Genomic DNA, 17,599 nt, shown 5'->3' with positions numbered 1-17,599 from the left:
ATCAAAAAGGGAGGGGAGGGAAGTGCACAGGACTATGGTGGTGGCACATGGGGATTGGTGATGGGAAATCCATGGGGATTACAATTGAGATGAAAAAAAAATGTACAAAATGATGTAAAAATAAACTATTATATTTAAAAAAATGAAACCCACTAAATCAGAAAAGGGAAACTTGGGAGGAATTCAGGATATTTAGGATCCATTGTCACCCCCGCTGTTAAACAGCAACACAAGCAGATCTGTATATGGTACTTCTCAGGACCTCAGTTTCTTCATTTATAGCAGTAGGGGGATGAACCACATACCAGTAACTAACACTGAATATTTTCTGAGTCAGGAACTTAGTAGTGAGAATTTCCTATTCAGAAGTAATAATTAGTCTTGTTTCCATTTCAGGTGAGAACTGGGACACAAGAAAGGGTTTCCACATAATCTCAAAGCTTACCACTTAGCTCAAAAGCCCACATCGTCTCAGCCTCACTATGGTTTCATACTGGCAGGATCCCAGAACAAACTAAGAATGAATTGTCAGTCTCAGAGCTACTCAGGGAAACCCTTCAGGAGATAAATATTAATCTGGGGTTTCATAAGAGGCTTGAATCTTATTTCTGATAGGTAAGTGACAACTGGAAAGGAAATGTAATGTGTAGAGACAGAATCAGAAATGTCTGACCAGCCAGCTTGAGGATTGGGTGACAGTTAAGGATTGGATGTGAGATGTAAAACATCTGAGATGGTGATTAGCACAAAAATTCCAGAAATAACACTATGAGAAACAATTAAGAGACCAAGAATGTTCATTGGAAGGGAAATAACCCCCAGAAAATGAAATTATCATTCCAATAACTAAATGACTTTAATTTGAAAAAAATAAAATAAAACTTCTTGAGAGTATATGCAGATGAATCAAAAACAATGAGTGATATTTCAAGGAGGTATAAACTATCTCAAAATTAGGAGGTTCTAGCCTTTTAAGCCCTCTAGCAAGAAAGCATCCTCTCGGAGGCTATGCATGGACCTCTCAGAACTAGACCATGACTTTAGTGAGTAGACAATTCTTTCCAGACTTATACCAAAAGGTTTGCAGAATTGAGTCAATTTCTTAGGAAGTTCCCTAAGTTTTTCTCAAATACAAAAATTATCTAAGGCTGAACAAAGGTTTTAGTATTATGTGATCTGTCAATCAAACTCAGATCTTCCTGCAGACAATGGTGAGACTTATTCTGAGAATATTATGGAGACAATGAAGACAGAGACAAAAGCCAAAGGAGTAACAAGACATTAGCTCAAGAGTTAGTGTGTTCTGAGGGTAATTTGATCACTAGTTCCTGAAACCCAAACTCCCACACAGTCGTGACAAGGGAACCACCAATATGTGGGATCCTGCTAAGTCCATCCCAGTTACAACTGATCATGAGTAAATAATTCTCAACAAATGAAAATTCTCAATAACTGAAAATTCTTCATGACTGCAAAGCATCATTTGAGTCTAGTTTATGGGGTTCACAACAGACCATTTTTCATTGGTTTTAGGATTTTTCTGAATCAAATTTTCTTAAGATGACTTTGGCAACCAGTAATTTCTAAAGATTGTTGGGCTCATGTGTGTTAAGAAAATGGATTGATCTTTTTTAATCCCAGTTCTTTTTTCCCATAAGTGACGGGGTTAAATGAATGGATCCTACATCACTTCTTGGTTTAATATACTATGTCTGACATTTCTATGCAACTAACAATACAAAAGATATCAACAACTTATAAAAATAAATTATTTTCTTCAGATAGCTTTGAATTGGCATATCAATTCTGTCACCATTCCCTGTGTCACCTGCTTCCCTCATTTCCAGATCAGTGGACTTTACTTGTATTTTTTTTTTCATACCAGTATTGCAACTTTGCACAGAAATGCATGCCGCATTTGTCAATATTTTTGGTTCTCAATTTCAGGAAGTCTGGCTCTGATTCCCACTGATCAATGAAGAAACAGAACCAGAGCATGATTGCCGAGTTCATCCTCACAGGCTTCTCAAACCTGGGGGATCTCCAGTTCCTCCTCTTCTTTATCTTCCTGCTGGTCTACCTAACCACTTTGATAGCCAATGTCACCATCATGACCGTCATTCGTCTTGACCGAGCTCTGCACACCCCTATGTACTTCTTTCTCTTCATCCTCTCCTGCTCTGAAACATGTTACACCTTAGTCATTATACCAAAAATGTTGGCCAATCTGCTTTCTACAAATCAACAATTTCTTTTGCTGGGTGTGATACCTAGCTCTATTTCTTTGTGGGATTAGCGTGTACCAACTGTTTTCTAATTGCTGTGATGGGTTATGACTGCTATGTTGCCAAGCTGCAACCCTCTCAACTACGTACTCATTGTCAGCCAAAGCACCTGTATACTGCTGGTTCTGGCCTTCAGCTTCTGTGGTTTCCTGATCTCCATTGTTGTCAGTGTGCTGCTGTTTGGTGTACACTTCTGTGCCTCCAATCGGATCAACTTCTGTGACATCTCCCCCGTCCTCAAACTAGGCTTCACAAACACCAAATTGAAGGAGATGGTCATCTTTTTCCTTAGTAGTCTGGTATTGCTGGTTCCCTTTGTGTTGATCTTCAGCTCCTACATCTTCATTGTTTCCACCATCCTCAAAATCTCCTCAGCAGAGGGACAGCATAAGGCCTTTACCACCTGTGCCTCCCACCTCACTGTGGTCATTGTCCACTATGGCTATGCCTCCTTCATCTACTTGAGGCCCACATCCCTATATGCCTCAGACAAGGACCTGCTGTGGCGATCACCTATACTGTGATCACCCCATTACTCAACTCCCCTGTCTATACTCTGAGTAATAAAGAAGTCAAGATGGCTCTGAGGCAGGATCTCAGTAGGGACTCATTTCCCAAAGCTATGTGAGTTATGTTAGAAAAGTTATATTCATGAATATATCCTGGACAGAATTTCAGTTACATAAGCAGATCTATCCTTTCTTAACAGGTCTCCTTGCCAAAAATAAAAATAAAAATTTCAAAAAGCTCTGATTCTTTTGTACAAAGGTTTTTGTACTTGGCCTGTTTCTACTATAGAGGTTATATCTATTGGTCTCCAGAAAGTTCTATAAACATGGAAACCTTCCAGGAGTCAAGCCAAGCTATTGTTGTACATTGAAAATGTCAGCTTTCTCAATGCTACATTATCTTTCTAAGAATGCCCAGACTTAATACACTTCTTACACTAGAGGAGAAGGGTGGGATGTCATTTTAAGTCCCTGAGCACATCTGTGAAAATTCTGAGGTGTTAAAGAAATACTTATAATGAATGCATCATTTATAGTAAAAAGAGTAATAATTCATATATGAAAAATTAGATGAAGAGAAAATTCTACTTCATAAAGGCTGATGACAAAGTAGAGAACAGCATCTCTAGAATCACAATAGCCTGAGTTTGAATCTTGATTTAGAGCATTTTCCAGCTAAATGCCACAGATCAGATTTGACCTTTTTATGGTCATTTCTTTCCTATGAACACAAGACTCTTAAATCTCCACAGTGGGGCATTGTAAAAATTGAATAAGACAAAGCATTTCTGTGCTTCTCTGACAGAAGGTATTAGTTTCCTCTCACCTGCCCTTCATTTTCCTTTCTTCCTTCTATAAACTAAAATTGTACTTACTGTCAGACATAGCATTAAAGAGAGTTGACCATTCCAGAGTTTCATTTATGCATCTGATATTATGTACAAAGCATTAAATTCGGCATTGTAAGTGATGAGTAAAATATAGTCTCCTCTCCTTTCTCACTAGAAGAATGACCACATTTTGGTCACCTTTATTGGTACAGCATACATTTTTGGCTAAGTTCACATGGTTCCTTTTAAAGGAATATTTCAGTAAAACAACTGAATTTTATATGCTTCTAATTTCATCCATTTTCATTTGTTAGCCTTTCATTTAACCACATGTAGACATTTTTCTTGAAGCAAAGGAGTAACATAACTCAGATTTAAAAGTGTATTTGCTCATATATTTTCTGTGTAAGTCCAATAGCTTAAATTCTATAAATTGGAAGTCTTTCTCTCTCTTTCTCTCTCTTTTTCTCTCTCTTTCTCTCTCTCTCTCTCTCTTATTTCTTGTGCTTCTCCCTCTCCCCCCCCCACCCACTTTCATTTCCCTTGTAAATAAACCCTTTATTAACCTTTCTATGTGTGCCTGCCCTTGGGTCTTATTCTGAACTGTTTTCTTTTAATCTCAGAGGTGAGGACTCATACCCAGGCCATCCCACTTCCCATGGGGTCACACACATGGGGTTGCCCTGTAATAATGTGACTTCATTTAATATGTTTTGTCTAACCAAACACTGCAGTCCAATGAGGTAAAACTCATCTTTATGTGACTGGCTTGTATCATTTAAGGGTGTTATCATTTAATGGGTATACACTTTTGATGAAAATGTTCTGGAGATCTGTTTCACAACAATGTGAATATGCTTAACACTATCGAATTGTACACCTACAAATGGTTAAGATGGTAAAGTTTATGTTACATGTATTTTACTACAACAATAGAAGATATTTCTTTCTGTGTATCTGCAGGTTGACATAGGGTTGGTTGATTTAACCTGAGTGAATGTAATGGCTTTGCTTCAAACTCACAGGGCCACTAGGCAGGAATTCTTCTCTTTACTTTTGATTATTGGCTCTTACTCTGGGGCATTTGCCCTATTATTAAGATCCAGGAACCTAAGCTTTGTAATGAAAGCTTTCAGTGACCATGGTTTTGGCCTTGGGTGGGGATGAGGCAGGTGTTTCAAATATCACAGCGTCCATCTGCAAAAAGTAGCCTCCTCTCTGCGGAGACATAGATGATCCTCATTTGATTCTTCCTGCTGATTTGGGCTTCAATTGTTCTAGACCAGGAACTTCAGCTCAAGTAAGGAATCCTTGCTGTGTACCCTTACTACTACAGTTTTCCAGTAGTGCTCCTCTGTCCTGCACACTACCTGCACGCACCCCCTTCTCCAATGCAGTACCAGTTCCCCATTCTCTGATGTGGACAGGTGCCCCTTTTGTTAACAACAATATAGGGACAGTACAGTAGCTGCCTCCCTTTCCTAGGTGACACTGACCTAATAAACTGTAAAGACAGTTTAATTAACAGCTTTTTCTACTCCATTCTGCTATACTGTTGCTCCTGATAGTTGTCCATTTATCGTCCAGGGCTGTTGACTTAATTTTGCTGTAGTTAGTTGTGGGCGTGTGGGGAGGCAAGCTTGCCAGATTCCCTAAAAGGGTGGATCTCATGGTAAGTATTTTCACCACAAGGAAGCCTTGAGAAGTAATGATCTGTCTATGGTCTTGATGATATCTAGTTGTCTCCAAACTCATTAAGCTGTATACATTAAGTATGTAACTTTGTAAATGTCAACCATACCTTACTGAAATAATCTTCAGTAAACTATATATTTTTACTCTTTAATAATTTCAAATTTGTAGCAGTAATATAAAGAATTCTCAATTACCCTTTATCTAGATTCCCATTACTTAACATTTTTGCCACATTTATCTTATCATTCTCTCTTCTTCAAATCATTTCAGGCATTTCATCATACCCTTTAATATTCCCTATCAACAGGAATATTCTCTTATATAGTCAGAATACAGCTATCACATTCAAAAATTTACATGTACAATACTTTTATCTAATCCCCATTCCATATTCTAATTTTATGAATCATCTCAATGATGATCTTTATAACATTTTTCCTTCCTTTTTCACTAAATGATCCAATCAAAAATCATACATTTACAAACCACTTACATAGCATTCCAGCCAAATGGTCAGACTAGAAGCTGCTCAGGCAGAAATTTCTGATAAACCCAAACTAAGAGATAATAAAAAAAGTCCTCCTTTAAAATGTCAATGTCATGAAAAACAGACTGGAGAACTATTCCAGATAAAGTTGTTTTTTAAAAAGCAATGAATGATGGATAAGAATAAAGAGGGGAAATCTCAGCATTCAGACAGATTCAACTATATTAAATTTCACTGATACTTCTTTCTTCTTTGTGGATATTATTTTTCTATTCACAGTAACTCTTTTGAATCCATATTATTTCTTGAATGTCTAGTACAAGATGAACTCTTACTATCACCAAACCATTGCTCAAGGATTTCAGCATCCACTGACATGTGGTTGGAAGGTGACGTTGAAATCATATTCATTCCCAGCTTAATTCAATACAAGTAGAAACCATAAATGTTGGCTATTATGGGGCCCTTCCTAGTGGCATAATGTGTTAAGCATAGCACTGTGAAGCTGACCACAGCCGCTTCAGCATGAGTTCAATCCCCAGCTAGGAAACTGACCCATATGGCACGGCAGACCTCTCCTGACCCACCTGCTGCTCCCCTCAGCAGTGTACTTCAGTGAATCTGCCTGTTCTGCTCCCCACTCTGTCTCTGGTGAACCCTCTCACCCCCCAAACCTCTGGCCTGTACCCCAGTTCTGTATGCATAAATAAATAAATCTTTAAAATCTTGGCTATTAGAAGACAAATGATATTTTGTTTAAACTGAGAGGTTGTTAAATCATTGAACTAATATTACCTATAACCACTGATTTACCCAATAGTCAGTTCATGTATATTTAGAGTCTCCCTAATACAATTTAGAGGTTTTAAAAAAAATGAACTCAAGGGTTAAGAAGTGAGATGAATCCCCTTTCTGCCTATTGTGTCCAGGGCCTTATAAAAATCAAAGTTACTCAATCTACCTTCAGCCTGAAAGGAAACTACATGCCCAGTTATAAATACAAAAATACTCTAGCATGTTTTATAATATACCTACCATCATGAATTATCTGTACAAATTTCCCTCTAGTCCCTTCAATGACATGTAAAATTGAGCAATCAACTTAAAATAAATCAAATTTTCTAAAATTGCTGCCACTGCTTCCTAAGCCCTAATGCCCAGGCCCAATTTTGAGCAATCTCTCATTTTGTGACTTGCTTCTATTTTCCACCATCCACTCAATTGTTAATTAAACCCAGTGTAACGTCTCCATGGCAATGACTGGCATCAGGAGACCACAGGAGAACCCCGCTAACAATAAATACAATGAAAATGCCAACCACTGTATGGTCACTCTTAGCTGTGAATTGCAGTTTGTCAGTTGGCATAAAATGGTAGGAGGAAACTGGCTATATTTGGTCGGGGTTTAAGTCCCCAGACCATCATCACACTTCAGGAGAGACCAGTGTCTCTGCCCTGTGTGACCTATCCCCCACTTTCTCTACTTCAACTTGGACTTTGTCTCCTGGAACCTCTGCAACTCTGGTTCCTCATAGGGAAAGGGAGCGGCAAATGGGAACTCATCTCTGAATGACAGACATTCACCTTGGATTAGCTCCTATAACACTGAGAAACCGGCAGGGATATCCCAGGCCAGTATCTTCACATCTCAGGTAAGAGGTGGGCGGTAGGGTTATCCTGGAGCAGCGCCAGGAAAGCGCAGGGACAGCCACAGTGAAAAGTGTGGACTCCAAACAGTGTTGCCAAGGATTTAGTTTTGAAATGAATTTCTTCAAATCTACACATATAAATGTTATACATATTCAAAATTAACTGACTCAGTGTTCATTCTAACCTTCTATAGACACTGTCTTGATTTTGATTTCATGCATCATCAACAATACTTTAATCACAAAAGTTTTTGTTCTATTTTAGTAAGAACACTTACCATAACATCCACCCTATAAATAAATGTCTAAGTACATGATACAGTTGTGTTAACTATAGGCATAATCTGTACAACAGATAATCTACAACATATTCATCTTGTGTAATTAAAATCTTATGTCTAATCGATAGCTGCTACCCACTACATTCATCCCCCTGGCTCTGGAAACCACTATTTCCTTCTGAAGTTCTATACGTTTTATTCTTTTAGATACTTCATGTGAGTGGAATTAATTCTTCTGTGTAGCTTTACCTATTTAGTATATACAGGTTAGTCCATGGCAGTTTCCTTCTTTTTTCAGGCTGAATAATATTCCATTGTGTGTGCATATCTACAAAAATCTTATAGAAATTGTTGTATTAAGTGGGATCTAGACAAAATGGCAATACTTAATACAGGTCAAATAACTTAATGAGTGTTTTGAAAGCAGTTATAGTGAAAGATAAAGACACAAAAATCCTGCCCCTTGGAAATACAAAATCAGAAATACTAGCATAACTCACAGAGAATAAGTAGGATCAGGGAAAGAACACATGAACAACTGTTATACTCAAAGAGGAAGTTATTTCTGGCATAATAAGCATTGCAAGAGAAAGCTCATTGTTATGGGAATCACGTTCATCTGAAAGACAAAGATCATCCATTCAGTTACTTTCAGATTTCCCTATACCATATAGTTCTCTAAAAGATGGATCTAGATTTTAATTGATAGACTAATACCAAAATTGTGTTCTATTTTCTCTTATAGAAATGTCAAAAGTAATGCTGATAGACTTTTAAGTTGGAATGACACTCCCCGACTGAGTATGAATTTGGGGGTTTTGTTGCTTATTTGTGACTTCAATATTAAGTTTATGATAAACAGAAGAAAAGAGAGGGAGTGAATACTGCTTCTTTTCCCAAACCTGTGTAAACATACATCCTTCATAAGTAGACTGTCTCTGTGTGTTTATTAAGCAAAACAGCAGTGCTTGTTTATTTCTGAAAAGTAAATCAGTATTAAAGAAAAGATTGATCAGCTCAATCACAATGTTTATATAAGTAATTGCTTTAAGATTCACTCCAAGGTTTATCAAAATGTTTACAGGTGACATTCAAATAGTATTTGTTCTTCAAAGTCTTCCTTGAAATTTCTGCATTCCCTCAAGATTTTCAGGATACTCTTCTTGTACTTCTTTTATCATGTTTATGGTTATTTTATAACATAACATATTGTTTTCTCTCCTCTGAGAAATGGACAATGATTTTATCCCTATTTATATCTGCAGTGCTGAAGATACAAGAGAAATCATGAAATGATAGTGTGAAAGTTGTAAAACAATACATTGTAGTCTATAAGTAAGTGCCAAGCAAAGAGTTGAGTTTGTAGCCTAAATACATAGCTCATCGATCACTATAAAGCATCCATAGGACTCCTAAGTTTACATTTACATGTGGCTAGGATTAAGTAGAATTTCATTTTCTAACTGTATCCCATAGCCTCCCCACAGAATAGAAAGTTTAGGAAACTCCTTCGCTTTCTACCAGGTATAGAGACGCTAATGAATGATTCTGACAAAAAAGCATACAAATACCAAAGCACCAGCTTAGCATTTCAAGATCCATAACCCCATAACCCTTGCCTCCTTCCACTGCAGAAAATGACGCTGTGGAAAGCCAAGTTACTTTCAGTTAGATTTAGAAAACCTTGTGCATCTCCAAATCTAATCCCTCTTAAATGTTCCTCTTTGAGAAAGTGTGGAAAAAGTAGCTTCAACAATTTGCCAAAGATTAAATGTTCATTATATCACTTACTTTAAAAAAAAAAATGTCCTGAATCCATCCTCACAGAGTGACGGTGAAGTAATGAAAGACAAGTATTTACCAACCATTTACTGTTTTGAACTAGTCTCTTTCATATACATGACTTCAATTTTCACTAGAGCCCTAGGAGGCAAAAATTACTTTGTCACCAAACGAATGAGAAAATGGTTCTCAAAGAATTTAAAATCTTACCATTAGGACATCCCAGATTCAAAATTAAATCTAAATCTGTCTAAGCTTAAGAATCATTTTATTTCTTATTACTCAATTTCACATATGTTTGTAAAAGGTAAAATTCAAGATCATATGTAGAAATTAATCAGTACTCCTGAGAATTTAGATCCTGGAATTAGAAAGATATGGTACATTAGCAATAAAATCCTATGTAAGCATTGAGCCAAAAATCAGACTGAATACTATAGAATACTATAGAATAAGGTAGAGAAGAGACTTTTGTTCCTTTTGCAAAGTTTGAGGTGGGTGGGTGCCATCACTCTGAACAGAAAACATCAGGCACAAGAGAAACTCCCTAGAAGCCAGCAGCAACTACGGTTACCTGAATTACATCTGGATTAAAGTAGTAGAAACTAAAGTATACCCAGTTTATATTTTCTAAGAATTTTTTAGATCAATATTTCTGTAATAGATACAAAGAAACTCAGAAATAAGTATAAAAATACTCTTTTCCAAAGATGTATGCAAGATTGGTCTCCTCATTTCTCTCATAATGGCAAGTTCATATCTATCATTTCAATCATGTCATTTAATAATAGTGATCTCTTCTGAATACATTTCACTTCACTGTTGAACTACAAGCAGCTTGAGGTCCTAGACTGGGTGGTGTTTATATTTGTATCCCTAAAGCTGAATTCTAATGCTTGACACATATTTATAACCACACTACTTAATACTTGGGTTTTTTAAAGATTTATTTATTTATGCATACAAGAACTAGGAAACAGGCCAGATGTGCGGGGGATGAGAATAACATGGTTTTCATAGAAGAAGTAATAAAAGTGAACCAGAATCTTCAGTAAAAACGGATTCTCTTAGGAGGAAGATATGCAAGGAGGATGTTACAGATAGATACATTCCATATTGAGAAATCTTTCTAACTGAGAGTGTAAGAAGATGAAATTGATGATCCATGCCAGGAGTTTATGTGTAAGGAGAATGATACTGAAAAGCTATTGAAGATTATATATAGTCATATATAGAGACATGTATGTGTGTGTGTGAATATATATGTGTGTGTGTGTATGTATATATATATATGTGTGTACATGCCATGCATTCAGATGGTTTGTTTCACAATGCTAGAAAAGTGGGAGCACGTGACAGCAAGAAAGCCAAATGGACAAAGAATAAAGTGAAAATGAGAGGCTCAGAATTTGAAAAACAGCCTCTTTCTCAAAATGGAGATGGTAGTTGAATCTGAGAAATGCCAAGAACCTTTTTGTCTGCAGTGGTAGAATTACTTTGGAGTCTCAAAGTTGGATTTATGCTGTGTCTGACTTTTTAAAAATACTTTTTCCTGCCTTAAAAAAAAATCTGCAGGAAGGAGGAATGTGAGTTTAAAATTCAAAATCAAAGCTGTTCTCTATGACTGATTTCCTATCACTCTACAAAGTTTCACAACTTTCTCTTGGCACTTTTCTTCTCTTTCCCAGATTGTCTCATGATGATGTCCCCTCCATGGAGCAAGTCAATGAGACCTCAGTGAGGGAGTTTGTCTTCCTCGGCTTCTCCTCTCTGGCCGGGCTGCAGCGATTACTCTTCGTTGTCTTCCTGCTCGTCTACCTGTTCACTCTGGGCACCAATGCCATTATCATTTCCACCATTGTGCTGGACAGAGCCCTTCACACCCCCATGTACTTCTTCCTTGCTGTTCTCTCTTGCTCTGAGACATGCTACACCTTTGTCATTGTACCCAAAATGCTGGTTGATCTTCTGGCTCAGAAGAAAATCATCACCTTCCTGGGCTGTGCTATCCAGATGTTTACTTTTCTCTTCCTTGGCTGCTCTCACTCTTTCCTGCTGGCAGCCATGGGCTATGATCGCTACGTGGCCATCTGTAACCCTCTGCGCTACGCCCTGATCATGGGGCCTGGGGTGTGTGGGGGACTAGTGGCTGTCGCTTGTGCCTGTGGCTTCACTGTTGCACAGATCATTACCTCCCTGGTATTTCGTCTGCCCTTTCACTACTCCAACCAACTCCATCACTTCTTCTGTGACATCTCTCCTGTCCTCAAGCTGGCATCTCATCATACCCACTTTAATCAGATTGTCATCTTCATGCTTTGTTCACTGGTCTTAGTTATTCCCCTGTCATTGATCTTGGTATCATACATTCGCATCATCTCTGCCATACTTCAATTTCCTTCCACAGTGGGCAAGTACAAAGCTTTTTCCACCTGTGCTTCTCACCTCATTGTTGTCACTGTCCACTATGGCTGTGCCTCCTTTATCTACCTGAGGCCTAAATCCAACTACTCCTCAAGTCAGGATGCTCTTATATCAGTCTCCTACACAATCCTAACTCCATTGTTCAATCCAATGATTTACACCTTGAGAAATAAAGAGTTCAAATCAGCTCTTCATAGAGTCGTGGGAAAAACAATTTCCCAACCACAAAGTTAATCTAAATAGTAAAGCAAAAGTGGAAATTTCCCCCAAACAGAAATGATCACACAATTGAGCACAGTGTTTGGTGACAGACCATTTTTCCTGTACTTCTCAATATAAAATTTGGGAAAACATAACTTCTTGACTGAATCATGCAAATTATTGACTACTGAAGGCTTGGTTTGGTTTGTTTAGTTGGTTGGGTTTTTTAATTTTCAGTTGAGGGGAAAATACTGAATGACTATTATAGGAAAACATAGGTGTTCAGAATGCTAAATTCTGACAAAGAATGTTAGCCAATTTCAGTCAGATAAGAAACTAACCCCAACTTTCTGTTTTAGAGATCAAGGAAGGTTGTAGATCTCCATTGCTTTCTTTTGGGATGCTTCCTGATCTCAGTTTTTATTACCATCAGATCACAATTTTTAAATGAGATAATGTTTTATAAACTGCTTGGGTGTGTTTGGTATAAGATACATAGTCCAACTAATATTAAAAATATTATACAAAAAGCTTTCCATTTGTGTGTCTCATATACACATGAGACGATTTTTCAATAATTTTTGTGCTGTCAAAAGTCTAAACTTAATCAGAATTCTTTGCAGATATTTAGAAGGGCAATGATTAGAGGGCCATTGGTTAGAACAGTCAAGAAAGCAGGCTTAATTTAAAAGCATCTCATTACTAGAAAACTGTGCAAAGAGCAAGCAATTCATGTTCTCCATGTAATGCTGGAGTTTGCTGTACATTTCAGCTCGGAATCTGAGTCAAATATTTCAGTTTTCTCTCCTTTCTGTAAGAGTGAGAGTATATGGGAGTTCCGTGCAGCACACTGTCTCCTCAGTTTATCTTTTTTTTCCCAAGATCCACTTGTTCACAAAATCTGCTGACTGAATTCTTTTATTTCAGAGTGCTCTCTTTGTCCTGTCCAGCCTGTTCATCAATGATGTTCACCTTCCAGGGGTGGAAGCCAGAGAGAAGGGTCTGGGATGTTTCACTCCTAGATCCTGTTTCATCATGGGATGCTGTGCCTGTCTGCCAAGGATGGAAGCCAAACACACTTCCTCTATATTTTGAAGCTTCTTATTTGATGAGTACAGGGCCTGTAGATCACAGAAGCTGATGCAAATTTTATTTAACACCAAGGTCTCCCTTCCTTAGGCTTATAGCTCAACCCAGGCCTCTAGTCTGTCAAGTTATCTCATGTAAGAAATAAACTGATAACTACAATTTGAATCAGCTCAATGGGCTAAATTTATTAAGCCTGTACTGTATGTAAATGTTACTTTATTTGCACTTAGGAGCAGCCCTAGAAAGTGTATATTATAATAATGAGAAAACTGACAGAGAATTAAAATCTTGGCTACCACTGAGTAGAATTGATAAAGAGCCCACATCATCTGCTTCCTTTATTAATGTGCCTATAATGCTCATGCCCAACTCCTTGCAAACACTATGGCTTTTTTCATCAACAAAGTAGAATGCATAAGTAATCCTCTTCAACATTATACCACTAAGCCATGTGACAGCTATGGAAAGTGAACGCTGACAGGCAGCAAGATCACTATGTGTTAAAAGATCATGTATATTGGAATTATTCTTCTTCTGGCTTTCTATACTTGCCTTTTTATATCACTGTATAATTAATTTGAGCTGGGACCTCTCCCAGCTCTTCTTCTTTCTCTTTACACACACACTTGGTTAATTTTAACACCAATCTAGTCATGTCATTTGCAGGAAAATGGTAAGAATTTTAGATTTAGGGTTGGATCCAATGAAAAATCAAAGTCCCTTAGGCCTTCCAACTAAGCCTTGGATTCCATTTGAACTTACAGAGAAATCAGCACTTAGGTTTCGGGAATAAACAGCCAGTAATAATAAACTGGAATTTAAATTCCCCATCTGTCATTGTCTCCTATATGTAGATCTCTGTTGAATACATCATAGGGGAGAGTAAAATAAGGCAAAATAGGCATTAGAAGACTTTTGTGACTTTGTTCAAAATACAGTGTAATAGCATTAAAACTGGTTTTGTAGCCTATCAGTTTGGCTTTGTGTATTATCTAAAACACCCTTTAATGTTGAGCAGATCAATCATGATTCAAGAAAATGTAAGTTGAAGACTATCAGTCTAAGCTAGCTCAAATAAAGTACAGAAAGGAGAGATTCAAGTTGAGATACAACAACTAAGTAGCCACCACAGAGGCCACTACAAATGAGTAAATTTGTGCTTAGCCAGCAAAAATTCTCCCACTTCAAGGATGTAAATTAATGAAAGATTATTCTAAAACACAGGCTTCTGTTTTCTTATTTATTAATATATAACAGCCTTGACAGTCAAAGATTATTTGACTATGTTGATTGGCTAGATACACTGACAGACAAAATATCAATGCATTATTTTTCTAAATTAGCATCTTCCCTAATTTGAGATAGTAGTAGGTTCACACATTTTCAGAAAACCGAGTATTATAAAATAAAAGATTTCATTTTACTTGGAATAGCTCAGTTCTAGACATCTCCCAAAACATCTTTCATCTGAGGGGCAAATCCTCAGAAAATCACCCATGTACATTTTTATAGGTGCACAGTCATTTTTTTGCTACTATCCTTGCTGTTAAGTATATTTATACCCTTGTAGTGCAATTAAGTATTTTCATATGTCGCAAGTATACCTATATTCAATTACCAGAAATATCTTACAAGTTTGCTGTAATTACTTATTAGTTCCAGGGTTTGTAATTTTTTATCTGTTCTCAGAGATTTTTTTTTTTCATGGGCAATCATGTCAGCTATAAAAGGAGACAATTTTCTTTCTTTCTTTGATATTTTTCTTCTTATTTTTATTCTTGCTTTCTCAGATTTTCACCTAAAAATCCCCACTGTATTTTCAGTCTGTCATGATATTGAAGAGTTTAAAAATATTTTCCCAGTGATTCTAGTCCTTTTTAGACATCTCAAATTGTCAGGCTAGCCACTACCATCATCAGCTTTCCTCTTTGTTTCCTGAAAGACCTAGACACAAAAATGAGCCTTCTTATTCCTAGTGTTTTCTTCATAAAACCACTGGACAAATCACAGCCCTGACTGTCTTCAAACAGACCTTCCTGTGGGTGCCCAGTCACTGTCCCTTGGCTTGTGCAAACCTCTTATCACACAGTTATGCTCATATCAGCTCCCCTACCAGGTCTGATGGATTTTGTGCAATTATTTATCTTTGTACCCCTGTATACCTAACACAATACTTTCTAAAGCACAACCCACAATGTATGGTTGCTGAAAAAAGTCATTTCCCTGACAATAATTTCCTGAATAGAATTAAGAGATCCAATTGTTTGGCTTTTTATTCAGTTGTTCTGTATTGGTTACAAAAGTAGGAATCCCCCAAGGTACCACCATACTTGCCTTCATCAAACCCTGCCTTCTATCATCAATTCAGTCTTCCTATAAATCTCCAAGCTGGATAACATGGTTTCTTATGAATTTTCAACGTTTGTAAACTTTTTTGTCTGAATGTAGCTAAAATCCTCCAAACTATAGTCCTCCAGCTAAAATTCTTCCATTACTAGTGCTTTATAGAAGTGGAAAGTTGTTTTTGTAATTTGAATTTCCTTTTTTTTTTATCTTATCTTCTTCTCGTATTAAATAAGGTCCTTGAGTCATCTATTTTCTTTCTTGCTTTAGCTCTTCTGACTCTCAGAGGGCCTAGTTCTTAGGATCCCAGAAGGATGTAAAAACTGTCCTAATTATAGAATCTGAATTGACGTATGACTATAGACCAGACTATTTTCAGCCTCTTATTTAAGACTTTAAAAGGTCTGGACATCACAGTCCTTTGTGAAATATTTCATACAATGTCTTCCAATCATTAATCTTTCAGAGTGAATGTCATTGTTTTTACAAGCAATCCTCTATTGCTGCCTCTTCCAACATTCAAAAGACTTACAGGACTGTGAGTCACCCAACTCAAAGACGTATGTCAACTTCCTTGACCACTTGAGTTTTCATGGGTAAGTGCATTTTCTCAGTCAGTTACAATCTGAAGAAGGAAACATTTTTTTTTCTACCAAGGATTTCAAATACAAATGCATTTTCACCAAAGCTGTTGACATGATACAGGCTTCCACTCAGATTGAGTGTGTATACACATACAAATAAAAGCACACGCAAACCTAATGTGCCTTATATTAAATTGAATTGCTGAGAAAATCAAGTAACAGAAATGTCTAGGGGGCAGAAAGTTTCATCAGCATAGATTTCCTTTTTAAAAATGATTTTGATAGTAGTAAAAAAAAAATAGGAATGATATGGATTACAGTGAAAGAGCAGAGAGAAAATATCATAGATATGAGAAAATTCAGAAACAAGGGAGAATTAAATCACATCATCATTCATGAAGTTTTGTTATATGTTTTATGTGCCCTGTACTGGTTGTGTGAAGGGGAGGGGAAGGTGTGCTTCAAGTCATTCAGGACACATTGCTAGGCCCCTGTCCCAAAAAATAATCTAAGTGGGGATATGCTATAGACTATATGTTTGTATGTCATTTGTGTATACATACAATTTAATTATAAATAGAAGAAAGAGCTAACTATTCAACATATACATATAATTTTTTAAATCTCTTAAATGTTATGAAAAGAAAATGCATCTGTGAAGTCTAGTGGTTAGGGAAACATGCTGTGAAAAGGGTTTGAATATAGAAAATAGCATAGGCTATATCAGTATATGAAAGAGCATGAGAGGAAAGAATAAAAGCATTACTTGGTCATGACCAAAAATAAAGACTGTCTTAGCTATAACCAAATTCTTATTTAAATCACAGAAAAAGAAGCTGATGATTTCAGGGGATTCTGAAACTATTTGATTTTCAAAATTGTGATGACAATGAAGCAACATCCTTTTGATCTTCTCCTCCATACCCTTGGTTTATCTATTTTTCCTATTCATATTGTTCATTTTTCTCAGCTCTGTAACCTAGGGCTTATTGAGAATAAATTTCATTTTATAAAATTTGATAATTCAAGAAATTTAGATAATAAAAATTAGATTAGTCCAGAAAAGTCAAGCATAGTTAAGTGAATTATACTTGAACAATCAGTGCTAAATCATAATCTACTCCCCTGGAAAAAGTGAGTGTGATGAGTACTCTCCTTGACAAGATAAGGAAGGGGAATATAATGTGGTAGAAGAGACCAGATTAGCAGCTAAAAGACATGAACTCTGATACTGACTATCATGGGGGCATATTATTTAATTTCATTAGATTCTACTCAGGTCACAAGTTTTAAGACCTTGCTTATCCAGAAGTTATCCCATATGCTAGGGATTCAACTATAACTCAAACCCATCATCCTATACGTAAGAAGTTTATAAACTCCAGAAAGAGCTAAATCGGTGAGATGAATGCAAGTCAACATTTCAAGTGCTATTACAGG

The 17,599-nt window shown here is 36.8% G+C and overlaps 1 protein-coding gene and 1 pseudogene across 1 annotated transcript; both read left to right on the top strand.

Annotated features, from left to right (window-relative positions):
• The first annotated feature begins 1,975 nt into the window (after positions 1 to 1,975).
• LOC101622830 lies at positions 1,976 to 2,913 on the top strand (annotated as a pseudogene).
• An 8,318-nt stretch (positions 2,914 to 11,231) lies between these two features.
• Positions 11,232 to 12,176, top strand: LOC101622591 (olfactory receptor 10K2). Its single transcript, XM_004688063.1, has one exon. It carries the CDS (start codon positions 11,232 to 11,234, stop codon positions 12,174 to 12,176), a length of 945 nt encoding a protein of 314 aa, XP_004688120.1.
• Positions 12,177 to 17,599: the final 5,423 nt, after the last annotated feature.

This window comes from Condylura cristata, unplaced genomic scaffold (assembly GCF_000260355.1).
Source record: "Condylura cristata isolate star-nosed mole 26May11 unplaced genomic scaffold, ConCri1.0 scaffold00024, whole genome shotgun sequence".
Taxonomy (NCBI): Eukaryota; Metazoa; Chordata; class Mammalia; order Eulipotyphla; family Talpidae; genus Condylura; species Condylura cristata.
This window is presented reverse-complemented; position numbering and strand designations above follow the sequence as displayed.